The sequence below is a fragment of the Phalangium opilio genome, unplaced genomic scaffold, assembly GCF_054372755.1.
Source record: "Phalangium opilio isolate 3A_F unplaced genomic scaffold, DU_Popi_V2 ptg000540l_1, whole genome shotgun sequence".
In the NCBI taxonomy this organism is placed as follows: Eukaryota; Metazoa; Arthropoda; class Arachnida; order Opiliones; family Phalangiidae; genus Phalangium; species Phalangium opilio.
In genome coordinates this window covers 2688623-2705143 of record NW_028324244.1, presented here as the reverse complement: position 1 = coordinate 2705143, position 16521 = coordinate 2688623, and the positions used below count along the sequence as shown (strand labels likewise).

Genomic DNA, 16521 nt, shown 5'->3' with positions numbered 1-16521 from the left:
TTTAGTGTGGAAATTGTTTTTCTCGGGATGTTTTTGCTTTCTGAGATATATTTAGAACTGATTTTCAGAATATCTGGACTTGTTGATTTCAAAGTAGTTTTGGGTCTTTCTATAATACAGCATCGTAAATTGCTTACAAAATTTTGTTTAGGGTAATTAGTTTTTTTTTTCGGTAGACAAATAATAAACGAAACTTTTAGGCTTAGGTGTATGCCCCCAGGTAACGTTTCCTCTAATGCAAAATTAACTCCTCCTCAGTCTTTATAGGCGAATTTATTTCTCCAGTAGGCCAATTTTAGATCACCAGTAGACTAGTAGAGTAATTTCCCAGCTTTTAACTATACCTGACGATGCGTAATTTAGAGCTTTACACTGCAAGCGGATCGGTTATAGCTTTTCCGGAAGACTTATAGCAATATTCTGGTATTAGGCCTATTTTAGGCTTAGCTCGGGAAGGGGGTTATTAAAATTAACGCGAGAATTATCCCATTAGGTGGTGGTTTGACTTTTGGGCGCGCGTGGTAGCGGTAGAGAGAGAGAGAGTGGTCGCTGGTACTGGAGACTGTTTAAGCTATTTTCCAAGCGAACCAAATTTCCCCTTCCCTTAACGGGCCATTTATGTGTATCGTTCCGCGTGGGATAGTGTTTGTAGCGAGCAGATATGAAAGGGCGTGAAACGGTTAAACTGTTAAACTATTATTCTACGCTGGAACGCGGCCCGAACTAAATTAGCCGGAAACATAAACAGGGGGATAAAAGGGAGCGGAGGAATACGCGACAAAATACCCCGTTTTTACGACCATCAGCAACACCTTAAGTTCAAATTTTTTCAGGAAAAAAATTGTAGGAGAATATAAGAAAACTAGATTGTATTTTTAAACCTTATAGATACGGGGGGCCAAGGAAGAGTATAAGAAAAAGTTCAAGTAGGCCTAAATAGATCTTAAATACACGAGATAGATCATTGGAATATCTGTAATTTATCACCTTATTCAATTAGTCATAAAAGAGTTACACGGACCGCATCTTTTGACAAGCCTGTTTACGACGAACACTCGCTGAATATTCCTTGGCGTTAATTTAGGGTTTAATTAATTGATAAATTGTTTACGGTGTGTCATTCTCCCTTTAAAAATAAATTTACCCTACTATAGAGATAATCTTTATTTTTAAACGCGATAATATTAAATGTATTCCTTTTCTTATTAAATAAAAAGAACTAAACCAATGACGTTGGATCGAGGAGACCAATAAATTGGTCGCTTGACAACTTGGGAGATAGCGCGTTAAAGTCAGGGTTAATAGGAAACTATAGAAGGGGAAAAGACCGGAATCCTTTACTACTATAATTCAGTGACGTATATCCGGTTCCTTTCCTATACGATAAAGCCTCCTTTCAGAGAACTTGCGTCTCCCCCCCCCCCAAAGAATTAGCTGAATTCTTCCATGAATATTGTTACGATGTAATTTTATTCTCAAAAGATCTTCATGAGTTTATTACGTCTTTCCATAAGTTCATAAGATATGTTCCATCCATAAGTTTGCCACTGGTTATTGAGAGTTTAGGTAGTGTCATACTTATGGAAAATATCGCTTATAAACTTATGGTCTTTCTTATACTATATTTATGGAAATATGAAAAACATTCCTCTCTCTGTACGTGGGGTTATAGTTAAGTCGGAGAGTTCCGAGGGACGGGTGAAAGGGTGAACTTTAACAACTCTGGAGTGAAGCGAATCTGGAGTTTGAAATTAGGCTTAGGTGATGCGGATCTTAGGTTGATACGAACAAAGAGAGCTAGAAGATGGAGAGGGAAGAAGGGTAAAAGATGGAGAGAGCACCCCCCTTTTCCAACGTCAAATTCTCGGTAGTTAATGACGTGTGAATGCGGTACACGTCACTAGGCACGTTACACGCGCCATTGCCATTTCGCCGCCATTTTTCATTTCTCTCTCTCTCTTTCTCTCTCGTCCATTTTTCCGCTTTCCGAATATTTTTCGACTCTCATGCTTCCTTCTTACTATAAGGAATATACTTCCTCGAGTTAGCTAAGCCTCGCTTTTTTAGCTTCGCAGCCTAAACTCTGAGATAAGTATAGTAACCTATTAATTCATTGGCATTCATAAACCTAAGAATATTTATTGGCACGAGATAAGTTGAAATCTTTAGATTAAATCGAGTTTAAAGAAGAAATTAAGGTTTTGTACCAATTAAAAATATACATAATTTTGGGAATTTTTTTCTTATTACCTCGGAATAGAGGGCGTGTTCTTGATTATGGCATTGGCCATCTTGTTAACTACTAGCTTTCCCATCTACGTTGTCACTAAAGAACGATGGGTTCAATCCCTTTTTGGACCTATTCTTTTTTTATTTAAGAAAGGATGAAGCTTAAGTCCGTTTAGAAAAGCAACGTATCCCTGGCTTACGATGCAAAGAGACGATGGGTTTTTATATCTACACCCCCCCCCTTTATAGTAAGGGTGGGAGGAAGAGATCTAGGGACGCTATAGGCTAAAACACCCTTAAACGAAAGAATATTCTAAAAGATCGAAAAGGAACAGTGTGGCGCGAGGACTTGGTGCGGTATCAGTTAAAGTAGAAAGAGAAAATCACCCATCCTCATCTTTACTTCTTTTCTCAAGGACCCTCGAGGAGTAAAATTCGCCTTGTCCGAGAGTAAACACTCTTAGCTAGTGTAGAATAGGGGTGAGGAGTGCTGAAAAAGGCTTCTCAGACCCTTTTTTCTTTTTACCCCTTTCATGAAAACGTGAATTTATTCAATTTCAACAAGAATTCTTATATTATAAATTTGAACCACTTCTTCCGCATCTTCGGGCTAAGGGATGATAGCGCCTTACCATCTATTTATCTATCCATAGGCATTTTTCTGAATTGATCTATTCTTCAGAGTAACTCAATCTATAATAATATTGGGATATTTGAATTAATTCTTTCGGCTTTCTAAAGCTATTATTCCGATTTATTCAAGAATCATTTTTTATCAAAAATCTCCATTCTATTGTTGTTGTTTTTTTGTTTATTCTTTTTTCTGTGGGTTGAAAAATCATGGCATTTGAATAATATTTGATTCGGGAATCGGCTTGAATCTGGCAAGCTACAAATAATATGAATAAATTCATTTCTTTTTTGGAAGAGGAGGGAATTATGGCTGGGCGCCTTTATTTTTCTTCCTTTCTTTCCTAGTTTCTCTTTGATGAGATCTCGGTGTTAGATGAAAGAGAACGATATTAAATAGTCAGACTTGAAAAGCGTAATTTGTTTGATCACGCAAATTCCATGGAGATTTTAAATTTTTGTCTTGGGTTTTTAAGTTCCAAGGGTTACCACTACCAAAAGCCAACATTTAGGGGTAGCGCTCCCATGTATTTTCTCCATAGCGCCTGTAGAAGCTTTTACCACGCTATACACCGGTGCTACCGTGAAAAGATAACATTTAGGGGTAACGTAAAAAGTCTTATCGCGTTGTTAGATTTATTTTTAACTAAATATAATTAATAATTAATATAAATTATTTTCCGTATTAATTAACGACAAGATCTCAAATTACCTTACCTTAAACCGATAGTGTTTATTTTTAAAAATCTTATTTTTAAGTAAATTTTCTCGGGTCCTTGGCCCAAAGATTAAATATCTGTTTTCCTTAAGATTAAATTTTGCGAGGAAAAATTTCGAAGGAAGAACATAAGATAGCTTACATTGTGTTAAGGGGCCCACGCCACGCTTCCTCGGGAGTACTTTGCCCCGCGCTTTTCATTAAAGACTCCGCGACCAGATCGTGTTTATTCCGTGGGATGGTACGGTACCCCGAGTTAAGGCTTGTTTTAGCTAATATTAGCTAGAGAAAAGTTAAGTTTTAGTCGCCCTGGAGAGATGAACCGGCAAAACTTTATTAAGTCTTTTCAAAGTATAACATTAAGGAAAGTTTACGTTGAAGGGTCGAGGAAGGAGGCTCAACTCCCATTTGGACGCATTTTACCAACCTCGAAGATATCTTCTTGCATTACTTCCTGCTTATTTCGCACGGTCCCTTTTCCCTTGAACTTATTAACCCTAACTCTCCATCCTCCCTAAGAGATGGTGAGGGACTATACGGAGAAGTTATATAACGCCTACGCTTGAATTTGAATTTTACGTTTTATTTGCTTAGTATGGGTTAGGTTAAAACACTCTCCTTCCTTATATACCTTTAACATTCTTAAAGGAAAGGTGGAATACACACACCGAAGTGTCTATAGACCCTTATATCCCTTACTATTGTAAGCTATTTTTATATCATTTTACCTTTCCTTTAAATTTGTCTTTATAACCACGTGCATTCTAAAAGAGGGTGCGAGATTTTAAATATTCCTATTTGCTGCAATTGCTTTCTTTATTCCCATGGACCGCTTTTGGTTCTTGGGCTTGGCGCCTATGACTTGTAAATAAGGTATGGAATTGTATACCAAAACGAATTGAAATGAAATGTATATGGAATTTGAATATACACATATTATAGGTATACGGTTAGTATATTCTCAAAACTCACCTCTGAAGCCTTTAGGTTAAACGGAAAGGTATTTTAAATGGTTTATTTTTATTTTTATCAGAAAGGCCCAAAAACCCTCGGGGGTAATAATTAATTCCAATTCTGTTTATTGAGAGAAAAGTTTCATCTCGATATATTTTCAATGCTGGCCAGAGGAACTCGAAATTCGCCTTTATTTACCTTTTCCTTTCAAATTTAGAGCCTCTGCTTAAACTTTGACGCGGTTTGCTAAGACTAAATATGTTCTATAAGTTTAACCATACGTTTTTGCGCGTGTTAGCTTAACCCGTCTATTTACAAAACGCCGCCTAAATTTGATCGAATGTGACTTTTAGTGTAAAATCAGTGGTTATTTTGTACGAAGCGTGACATACCCAAGTATTTCGAAATAGCCTTTTTAGGAAATTGTAGATGAAAAACAAGGCTGAGGAAAGGGGGGGATGGGTATGGTGTAGTATGTATAAGGGACCTAATCCCTCGAGCTCATTGTTATTCCCGGTCTGTCGTCGCGTAGGATATAAGGTGTCCTTTTAAGACCCCGGGATCCACGGCGGCGTTGAAAGCTCGAGGAAAACCCGGGCCAGCTAGCTCGCGACAGCGAAATTCGAGAGAATACCAATAATATTAAGGACCCGAGGCGAGCTGCGGGGAAAAAAACCTCAAAGAAGGGGTGTAATGTGTGTTCGCACTATAGCTCGTTTACCCCTAGAAATGAACGGTTTAATTTCGTTTTTCCTGGATTTAAGAGTCGTTCACTTGGGTTCGTGGAAAATACGGGGAGACTTGAATATATCAGGGAAAAAGGGTTTACATCAAAATCCTCTTGGAAAATTATTCGGAAAATAATTATTAGTAAAAGCATAAGTTTATAAGATATGTTCCTACCATAAGTATGACACCACATATACTTCGTAATGCTAGAGACTTACAGTATGTTCGAGAACGACAAGCGAGAATTGACTATGCTCGGTTAAAATTGCCGTTAATCTTCCTATTTAGTCTGCATTACTAAGCCTTTGACAGGTGTCACTTTACGAGAATCTGTCCTACGTCACTCCATGACGAGCTCGTAGTAAACAGTGACTTATGGTAATATTCCTAGTGTTTTAGTCGAGACAATGCGAACAGAACCCTATGGTTTTTACTCTATTTTTGTTTGTTTTTTCGTCTAACTATGAAGAAAGTTAAAGGGAACGAATGTTTGTTTGTTTATTTTTTTTATGTCGGGGCAAATATCATCCGTGCTCAGCTTTCTTTGTCCCAAAGGAATCAAAATGCCGAATTGACGATCTCTTTCCTCAACCTCATAGGCCTATAGAATACAAACTTTCGTCTTTGGGTTTAGGAGAGATTCGGAGAAATTAATATCCTCTGCCATTCTTTCCAACGATATTTGATACCTGGGGTTACAAAAATTATAGGTAGTCTGACTGAAATATTTATTGAAGTAAAATATAAAATTTTGTCCAAATTAATATTTAATGATAAGATAAAATTTTATTACATAGCATCGTTCGTTAAGATTATACCAATTAAGCTTGCACTGCAATTTCAAAGCCCACGTGTAAATTTTATTGAGAACAACTCTATCGCGCCCTTAAATGAAGCTGCTGTAAAAATGATTATTACTGTAAGGTACATATTAAGCCACGTGGACGGATCGATAAATCGTCGATAGGGACGTTGTCCATAATCAAGATAGCCAAACGGACAACGACGTCCGTAATTTAGAAAACAATGACTCACGATCCGGACGACCTCTGCGCGTCGCGTTCAACTTATTCGAGTTAATACGTATAGAGCTACATCGTAGTATATTTTTGAAACTCGGTTTATTAACCCGAACAAGTTGAACGAAGATGGAGAAGAACAGCGTATTGGACGGTGAAGAATAGCGCTGGGTTGGGAGAGCTTTTAATTGCTTGGTAATCTACCGACCGGACTGAAACAGTTGGTAGATATTTGGGTGGACTTGGTGGACTTGAATTTAATAGTGCAAAGGAGGTGGAAACTTGAGTTGTATTTCAAAAAAAGTTATTTTATTACACTAAAAAATTATTTAAAGTTTTACTAGGGAGTTGGTAGTTTCTAAAAATTATAAGGGTACTATAAGGTGGAGACCCTTTGGTCAGAGAGCTACGAATGGAATGAATGAACTTTCCCTTTCACGCCAAGCCTTTATAGAAGGCATCATTGACGTCATCGTCTTACGGGGGCTTTCACCTTTGCTTCGCAGGCGAGGTGCGGGCGTGGTTTTGAAAAGTTTTGGGGTACCGCTTTTTGGCCCATGACGTCAATGATGTTTATCAGGGGTTTTGGGGAAAATTTGGAGTTTTACGTTGGGGGTGGTTTTGAAGGGGTCTTGGCGTTTTAGGAAAAGTTTGAACTGGTTTTAGGGTTGGCTTGTAAGGGATTGGGAATTTTGTTTTCTCTTATTTTTTAAGTTTTGAATACATGTTTACAAAGTAATTTTCAGAATGGTTTTAACAAAGGATTTTGACATTAAATTTTACAAGTTACAAATTAATTATTTCGCGTGAATTATATACACCATTTCTTAACACTCCCCCCGGTAATACGAAGTATTACCAAGGGCACAATTTACGCGGAATCGCTGATTTCAAGGTTGCACAAGTGTTGTACGGCACGTTTAATGTTATTATTGTTTTTGGTTCTTACTACACAAGACCGCACTTTTTTATCACGACCGAGTATTATTTCTTGGATGAGGCCGATATTCCACATGTGACGTGGAATCTTTTCGTCGTGTATGAGTACCACGTCTCCGACCTTAAACGCGGCTTCGTTTTTAGCGAGTTTTGAATGGTGAGCGGAACGAAGTTCCATGACGTACTCGCGTCTCCAGCGATTCCATATTTTTTCTATTGTGGCTTCGCGATATTTGAGTCTTTTGGTCATTTCTTGACGTGACATTGGAATTACTTGGTTTTTGGCAAATGTCAATGGCGGCAGTGACGTAATTCTGCGCCCAATAAGAAATTCAGCAGGCGCGAGGGGCATTGGTTCTCTTAAATCATTATAGATATATGTAATAGGTCTACTGTTAATTATTGCTTCTGTCTCAATTAAGATGGTTTCTAATTCGGTATAATTTAACGAGGCTCTACCTAGACATTTTTTAAGGATATTTTTTGTAGAGCGTACTAGTCTTTCCCATATTCCTCCTTGCCACGCGGCTCTTTCTACTATAAATTTCCATTTTATCCCTTTATTACCGAAGAATTCTTTTAATTGGTCAAGCTTTAGGTTTTGCCAAATTGTTCTGATATCTGAATTGGCCTTTTTGAATGTTTTGGCGTTGTCTATGTAGACTATTTCTGGCACGCCTCTCCTAGCTATTATCCTTCTAAAGGCTAATAGGAAGTCATTGGTATTTAGCGAGGGAACGAGTTCCAAGTGGATAGCTCGAGTAATGGCACAAGTTGCTAAACAAATGTAGCACTTTTGGTCTTGGGACTTGTTTTTTACTATTAAAGGGCCTGCGAAATCAATACCCATAATTGAGAATGGAGGGGATTCTGACAGTCTATCTTTTGGTAGTGTAGCGGTAGACATACCACCTGGTTTCGCATTCAATCTCTTGCATATGACGCAATCTTTAACTACAGAGCGTGCTAATTGTCTCGCCGAGGGTATCCAATATTTCTCTCTTAACTGCGTGACTGTATCACTAATACCTGCGTGATGGATTTGGATATGGCTTCTAATTATAAGCAGTTTAGCTAATCTATGTCCCTTTGATATTAGTATGGGATGTTTTTCAGAGTAGGAAAAACTGGATTCTTCCAACCGTCCGCCGACGCACAAAATACCAGTTTCGTTTAGGATTGGTTTTAGAGGGGCTATCTTAGAGTTGGGGTGGATTGGTTCTCCATTCTTTAATTGTCTAATTTCAGGTCCAAATTCCAAGGTCTGTACTGATTTTATCCAAGCTATTTCTGCCCTTTGTAATTCTTCCGCACTAACTGGGCCTGTAATTTTGTTTGGATTTCTGAAGTTGTGGGCGGCTCGAAATAAATAGGCTGTTATTCTTAATACCTTATTAAGGTGGTAGTGCTTTGATAAATCAATTAAGGTGTGGATGCCTAGGGGTTTGGTTATATTTATAGCTAGGGTTAGTTTCCTTCTTTCGCTTGCTACGGGTTCTAAATCCTTTTCAGAGGGTTTACGCGAATTTGGCCAATTTTGTTTAGGTTCTTTTAACCACGAGGGTCCTTCCCACCATTTACTATTGTTTTTCATGTCTTCGGCTTTCATGCCTCGGGTAGGAAAATCAGCAGGGTTATCCTTTCCGGGGACGTGGAACCACATTTCCCCTTTGGTTAGTTTTTGGATTTCGGAAACCCGGTTTGATATAAAGGGCTTCCATTGGGTGGAATCGCCGGTGACCCATGCTAAGGCTATTGTAGAGTCGGTCCAATAAAATATTCCCACTAGGTTTTTGGTGAAAACTTGTCTAATGTTGTTTGTAAGCCTAGCTCCTAATAGGCAACCCATTAGTTCTAGCTTGGGAAGTTTTAAATCTAAACTAGGGTCTTGGTTTTTTAGAGGGGTTACTCTCGACTTAGCGGTGACTAGATATGTTCCTATTTGGTTGGCTATTGTTTTATACCTAACATAAACACAGGTGGCGTAGGCTTTTAAACTCGCATCGGAGAAACAATGGAGCTCAATTTCTGCTATTTCGTTTGTGGCTTTGAAATAGTAGTTTCTTTGGATTTTGAGGTGGTGTAGGAGAGGTAATTCATTTACCCATGTTTCGAAAATACCCTTGGTCTCTTGGGGAAGCTCTGTGTCCCAATTTTCCTTGGTTTCCCATAACAATTGTAATAACATTTTTGCCCTAATTGTAAATGGGCAGAGTAGGCCTAAGGGATCGAAAATTTGCGCGATGAAACTAAGCACCTGGCGTTTGGTATATTTCATAACCTGACTGGTTTTGATTAGGTTGGAGAGGTTAAATGTTAACATGTCCGAATTAGGGTCCCAATTTACACCCAATACTTTATTTTCTATGGTCTCAGTATTTTGTTCGAATAAATTTGGGCCCCCTTGGTTATCATGCTTTGTCCATCTATCTCTTAAATCCTGGGAGTTAGTACCCCATTTTCTAAATCTCATCCCGGCTTCCTTCATTAATTTCGCGGCACTAAGGGATACTTCATAACCTTGGTCTACATTTTCTACTGAGGTGGTGAGGTCGTCGACAAAAAGGTCATTGTTTAGTATATGTCTGGTTAGATCTGGTAGGTCTGTGGCTTGCTGGATGTGGTATTTAATGGTACAGCCTAACAGAAAGGGACTTGAGGTTACCCCAAAGGGTACTCTCGTCATTCTTAGGGTTATGTAATGGCCTATTTTAATACCATCATTTTCCTCCTGGAACCAGATAAACCTTACAGAGTCTTTATCTTCCTCATCCAAAGCTATTTGCAGAAATGCTTTTTCAATATCTGCCACTATTGCTATTTGGTTATTTCGAAATCGGGCAAGAATTAATAGGAGGTTTGGAGTTAAATTGGGACCTGGTAGTAGGCAGTCATTTAGGGAGGGTTTCCCATAGGCATGTGATGAGCCGTCTAAAACGACACGTGTTTTGGTTGTTTGGACATTTTCCCTTTCTACACCCTGGTGTGGCATGTAATACATGCCTGGTTTTGAGATAGCTAATTGGTCTTGGGGTACTACTTCTGCTATGCCTAGTTCTAATTGTTCTTTAATCACGGCCCTATAGCGTTCATAGTAGCTGGGGTCTCTTTGGAATTTCTTTTCTAAACTTTGGGCTCTTTTCATGGCTACAGCTTGGTTGTCTGGTAATGCTTCTTTGCTAAGCTTCCATGGAAATTTTACCACGTAACGACCTTGGGTATCGTCAAACGTAATATCCTCAAAAAAGGTGGTTAAGGCTAGGTCATTGGGATTTTCCTTGATTTCTGAGCTATCAATACCGAGGGTTTCTAAATCAAAGAATGTTTTTAAGGTTTGATTTACTCGTTTTTCCCCTAAGCTAATTAACATGGAAGTTACAGATTGGTTGGATTTAGCTAAGGTTGAGCTCTTTTCTGGTCCACTTAGGCACCAACCTAATTTGGTCTCTAGCGCTACTGTGCGGGGTCCTATTCTTTCTGTTCTCCCGCTGACGATTTCCCAATAAAAATCAGCTCCTATTAGGATATCAATATCAGGTTGCTCTGACTCAATTTCTAAGGCGGGTTCACAAGCTAAACTTATCCCCTTGGTTTTCAGGATTTCTTGAATTTCTGAATCATTGGATTTAGAAAAGTCGTATGTTAAGAACCTTTGGACAATACAAATGATTTCTACTGTTTCATTTGGGTTTTGTTTATTCTCTAAGGTGACCCTTACTCTCTTATGTTTTTCTTGGTGGGGATCTTTGTTTCCGAAACTAAAAACATCTAATTCTTGGTCCCCCACGATAGGTAGGTTTAATTTCGTGGCAAGTTCTTCCTTTATAAAACTACCTTGGCTCCCCCCGTCTAGGAAACACTTAGCTATTCTAGAGTTATTTGGTTGGGAGGGATGTTTAGCTAGGGCTATAGCTCGTTGGAGTAGTACATTTTGGCTGCAGGTTTTAATTGGCGCCAAGGCCATAGTTAGGTTTTCTACTGGATTTTGGTCTTGGTATTTTACGTGCGTTTGGGCGTGGTTGTTTTCCTGACTTTGGTTTTGCACGGGAACTAAATATTGGACTTGGTTCTGGCCCTGATTTTGGATTTGGTAGGCGTTTTGGCTTTGGACTTGCGCCACTAATTGGGTTTGGGCTTGATTGGTTGACCTTTTGTGAGAGGGGTTTTGTTCACATACGGCGAAATGATGCATTCTACCGCATGTTTTGCAATTTCTAAATCTAGATGTACACCTTTGAGCGTCGTGGTTATTGCGAAGGCAGATGTAACATCTTCCGCTATCCCTAATTATTATTCTTTTTTGTTCCATGGTATAATTGGCACAATTTAGGGTTTTATGGGTATCGTTTTTGCAGAATATACAGTAAGTAAATTCCTGGTTTTTAGGAGCTTTATTTACTCCGGTGGCTAACTGGGCAGCTGACGGTCTTCTAGGATTGTTATAATTATGTTCGTACCTTGATCTATTTCTAAACCTATCTGGAATCTTTTCTGAATTTATGGGGCTGACTAAGGGCATTGTTCTCTGACCGTCAACTAACAATTCGGCCATTTCTCTACTCTCCACTTGTCCCCTTAGAAATTCTACTAATTCGTCGGGGTCCCAAACCGATCCATTTGTGGATGGTTTTCTCTGAGCACAGTAGGCGGTCCTTATATCGTTAGGTAAACAGGCTAGAATATTTGGACAAAACCCTTCGGCTTTTACGGTTGGATCTATTCCTAAACTCTTAAGGCTTCTAATGCTAACCTCGCAATTATCTAAAAGGGTACGAAGGGCTTTTACATTGTTTGAATTTGCAACCGGCTGAATTTCTTTTAATTTCTTATAATGGAGATGGACTGCCATGTCATTTTTATCGTACCGTTTTTTAAGAATTTTAACCGCTTCATCGTAAGAACTGTCTACTTCGTCAAATCCGTCGATGGCCTGAAGGGCCTCGCCTTCTAAAAATCCCGTTAAATAAATGAGCTTTTCTACCTTTGAGATGCCTTGTTGTTTTTCGATGACCGCGTTAAACCTTGACCAGAAACAGTTCCATTTCGCGTGGTCTCCTGAGAATGTTGGAATTTTTATCTCCGGCAGCTTGGAGTTGTTTCTGGGTACACTGGCGGGTGGCTGGTTTGGTGTGGCGTTGACTCCGTTGATCTGCGTCGATCCACTATAGTTGGAGGTTGAAGAAGTTCCGTTGGTTTGGTGGGCCTTTCGGGCAGCTCTTTCGGCCTTTAGTTTTAATTCCGAAATTTCCTCACGGAAGGCGATGGTGGCATCTGATTCGGTTTCCATCTCATCATCGTCCGTAATCAGGCTTAGTACTTTGGCGTCCGCGACTATGACGTCATCTTCCCTTTGGATAAGCATGGCAATAGCGTCTTCCACTTCTTCCGCGTCGATGCATGCTCCCTTTAGCAGGCTTTTAAGCGCGTTTATTTTTCTGGTGGCGGCGTTTCTCGCGCTTTTTTGGGAGGCGCGGGCAAGTTTCGTCTCTCTGACTGGATCCGTTGGTTTAGTGTTAGCCATGTTAGTGGCAGAATTCGCGGCGTTTTTGGAGGTTTGTGTAGTCCGCCTGGTCTGCTCGCTTCCAGAGGAGTTGGTGGTGGTTGTTTGGTGTGATCCAGAGGTATTGCATTCGTTTTCGGGATCTGGCATTTACGCGAGGAAGTCCGGTTTAATTACCGAGGAAGTCCGGTTTAATTACCGAGGAGGTTCGGTTTAATTACCGAGGAGGTTCGGTTTAATTACCGAGGAGGTTCGGTTTAATTACCGAGGAGGTTCGGTTTAATTACCGAGGAGGTTCGGTTTAATTACCGAGGAGGTTCGGTTTAATTACCGAGGAAGTCCGGTTTAATTACCGAGGAAGTCCGGTTTAATTACCGAGGAAGTCCGGTTTAATTACCGAGGAAGTCAATTAAGATCGGGTTTAAATACCGAGGAAGTCCGTATTAATTTACGAGTTCATTTAAGATCCGGTTTAAATACCGAGGAGTTCAAATTAATTTCCGGTTTGAATACCGAGGTGGATCGCATTAAATTACGAGGAGTGAAAGTTCGATTTACATACCGAGGAGTTCGTTTAAAGGTTCCGGTTTTAATCCCGGGTTTCGGCACCATGAAGAATAGCGCTGGGTTGGGAGAGCTTTTAATTGCTTGGTAATCTACCGACCGGACTGAAACAGTTGGTAGATATTTGGGTGGACTTGGTGGACTTGAATTTAATAGTGCAAAGGAGGTGGAAACTTGAGTTGTATTTCAAAAAAAGTTATTTTATTACACTAAAAAATTATTTAAAGTTTTACTAGGGAGTTGGTAGTTTCTAAAAATTATAAGGGTACTATAAGGTGGAGACCCTTTGGTCAGAGAGCTACGAATGGAATGAATGAACTTTCCCTTTCACGCCAAGCCTTTATAGAAGGCATCATTGACGTCATCGTCTTACGGGGGCTTTCACCTTTGCTTCGCAGGCGAGGTGCGGGCGTGGTTTTGAAAAGTTTTGGGGTACCGCTTTTTGGCCCATGACGTCAATGATGTTTATCAGGGGTTTTGGGGAAAATTTGGAGTTTTACGTTGGGGGTGGTTTTGAAGGGGTCTTGGCGTTTTAGGAAAAGTTTGAACTGGTTTTAGGGTTGGCTTGTAAGGGATTGGGAATTTTGTTTTCTCTTATTTTTTAAGTTTTGAATACATGTTTACAAAGTAATTTTCAGAATGGTTTTAACAAAGGATTTTGACATTAAATTTTACAAGTTACAAATTAATTATTTCGCGTGAATTATATACACCATTTCTTAACAGACGGAGAATAATCACCGTAGATTTTTATTTTATTTATCTTCGCTCGCTCGGCATTCCCTGACTGACCATAACGGACAGGGGCTATTATTTTTTGCCCTTGGTATTAGAAGCCCCTTTGGAGCTTCGTCCGGTCGGGGCCGGCGTCGATCCACGGGCGGAAGGCCCCTCTTTTCCTCTCTGGGGTCCTCTTGCCCGTGACCCTCCTCCTCCACCACCTCTCCCACCGGGGCCACCCTTGCGAGATCCGCCGGCGGCGTTGGCCGGAATATGACCAATGGCCGTGTAATAGTCCAGCATGGCTCGAGCCAAATTTTCGCCCAGGCGCAAATCTGGTTTTTTTTTTAGTTAGTTATGGAAAAAGTTAGAAAAGTTATTAATTTTATAAATACAATATAATTAAATAACCATTGTCTTTTAGTTTACTTGTATTTCAAACTGTCACAAAACATTGTCGACTCGAAATCGCCAAAAGAACACTGCCTTTAATTGCTAACTTGACCTTTCAAAGTTAGCCTATAATTTTTAGTTAGAGGGAATTTGACTCGCGGATGAATATGATATTATATAGTTGGTTTACGAATATTTTAGCGCTCAATACCATTATTAAACCATGACGTATTTTCATTAAAATATATTGCTCAATAGAGCTTTGTTATTAAGGGGAGCCACTTTTTACTTATTTATATATATAGGCCCGAGAACAGGAGGACTGAAAATATTCGGATTGTTTGCCTTTAATTAGTCTCTTTTCCGAGCTAGCTTCTTCCTTCTAGTATTTACTCAAAACTTATTTTTCTAGCTTCATCTAATACATCTTTATACGCCTGGAATTTCTTTTTTCTTTCCTCCGCGCTTGTCTACATTTTCATCTCGGATGATTTCTATAGAATTCTTTATTTATTATTAAGGAAAAGGCTAATTCCGGGTCACCAACGTCTAGCTAGGGTTTAAGGGCAAGAATTAGGTTAGGTTACAATGTGGTGAGTGGTGAGGTACGTATTAAAGAGATATGTAAGGATAAAATAGACGGGAATTGGTTGCGCAAATAAGATAGTCGCTAGAAACGTTTACCTTCGTAAATATTACCATGAATCTATCGCAAACTTTGTTGGGAAAGAAATAATAAGTAATTTTGTAATTACAAACTCAAATCTTTCGCGTAGACATACAAGATTAGTTGGAGAATTTTTTTTAAAAAAGGACATGCGCAGTGACGATTCTCTATTTTCATCTAAATAAATAGGTGTTATTCTCTCTATAATTTTTTACCGTAACTTGAAGAGGCTGCGCTTGAAATATATTGTGATGGTTTAACCCGTGATTTTTTATATTGATGATGGAAGCTTTTAAGAAAGGCAAATTAAGCGATTACTAGGCCTAGAGTTTTTCATTTCTCTCCGGAAGTAAGAGCTTATCATTTCCCCCTCCCCCGCTTCTACTTCCCTTTTCTTAACTTAATGCATTCGATAAATATTTGATCGAGGTTATTGAGATAGAATAGCAAAGTAATTGAACTAAGGAAAGAAGGATGAGGATGTATAAAGCGAAGAAGAAGAGGAAGTAAAAAAATGTACTTTGATGAGAGAGAGAGAAAGAGGAAGAAAAAAAGGATACAAGACTCTTCCGTGTAAGGAATAACTTGATTACCACTCTTGCTGGGGTAACCGAAAAAGCTGACTTCCACCGTGTAGCAGTTGATCTTGTCGTTCTCAAGGGAGGAGAAAAATCTGGAAAAAGAAATTTGAGATTGTGACAAAAATTTCCCTCGTCTCGTCTCTTCTTCCTCCGTTTTTTCATCCTCATCTTTTTGATAAGAAAGTTAACCAATTTTTCTAAGGAGTTGGGAGTCTTTCGCGCTTCTTGAGAAATGTAAGGTTTCTTCAGTGCCGGGGGGAGGGGGTTTCTCCTGTCTTTAGTAAATATATAAAATATTGGGAAGCGGCAGTTCTCCGCCTTTGACTGTATTAGACACTGTGGGAGGAGGGAGGGACAATGCCAACGCTATATAAAAATGTACTAGTAAAAGCGCATTAGATTGACCGGTTGTGACGTAATTTTTTTGCTAATTAACTATATAATTACGCACCGTCTGGAAGTCCCAGATTTCCCTGGATCCCGATTATAAACCGTATTTTGTAGGGAGAAATCTTCGGCGAAATAGCTAAGATGTTTGGGGAACAGGGCGTGTCTTTCTTGGCGATAAACGTCATCGTAGCTGTTCCCGTAGACGAAAGTACCCAATAATCCACTATGAGCGTGGAGGTCCAAGTACATATCCACTTCCGCTTCCTGTAATTACCCTCTCTCTCGTTATAATCGGATGGGTTTAATTAAAATATTAAATAATTTACGTTATCTGCGATTAAATTCTCGACTAAACTTTTAACTAGATAGATATCGGGCTGAGCTAACGGGGAGGGGTTTTGCCAACAGCGGTTTAAATCAGAGCCCAATAACGCCGTTCTGAAAATTAAAGAATTTTTTTTAATTAAATAAATGGGGAAATTTAGGTT

At 39.3% G+C, this 16521-nt stretch overlaps 3 protein-coding genes across 7 annotated transcripts in view; 1 reads left to right on the top strand and 2 right to left on the bottom strand.

Moving 5' to 3' along the window:
- The window catches only part of LOC149588633 (ELAV-like protein 3), a 269510-nt gene that overhangs the window by 4936 nt on the left and 248053 nt on the right, over nucleotides 1-16521 (top strand). The gene's annotated exons all lie outside the window — the stretch shown is intronic.
- Nucleotides 7151-12868, bottom strand: LOC149588644 (uncharacterized). Its single transcript, XM_089862417.1, has one exon. It carries the CDS (start codon nucleotides 12866-12868, stop codon nucleotides 7151-7153), a length of 5718 nt encoding a protein of 1905 aa, XP_089718543.1.
- Nucleotides 13462-16521, bottom strand: part of LOC149588635 (cytosolic carboxypeptidase 6-like) — an 89236-nt gene continuing 86176 nt past the window's right edge. Inside the window, exons 5-8 of the mRNA XM_089862556.1 lie at nucleotides 16360-16471; nucleotides 16095-16297; nucleotides 15623-15735; nucleotides 13462-14337 (exon numbers count right to left, since the gene is read on the bottom strand). Coding sequence (XP_089718682.1) covers nucleotides 14093-14337; nucleotides 15623-15735; nucleotides 16095-16297; nucleotides 16360-16471 — 673 coding nt within the window. The 3' untranslated portion in view covers nucleotides 13462-14092. The remainder of the gene's footprint in view (nucleotides 14338-15622; nucleotides 15736-16094; nucleotides 16298-16359; nucleotides 16472-16521) is intronic.

Coding starts and splice junctions, on each gene's coding strand:
- LOC149588644 (XM_089862417.1), bottom strand. CDS start 12,868: ATGCCAGATCCCGAAAACGAATGCAATACCTCTGGATCACACCAAACA.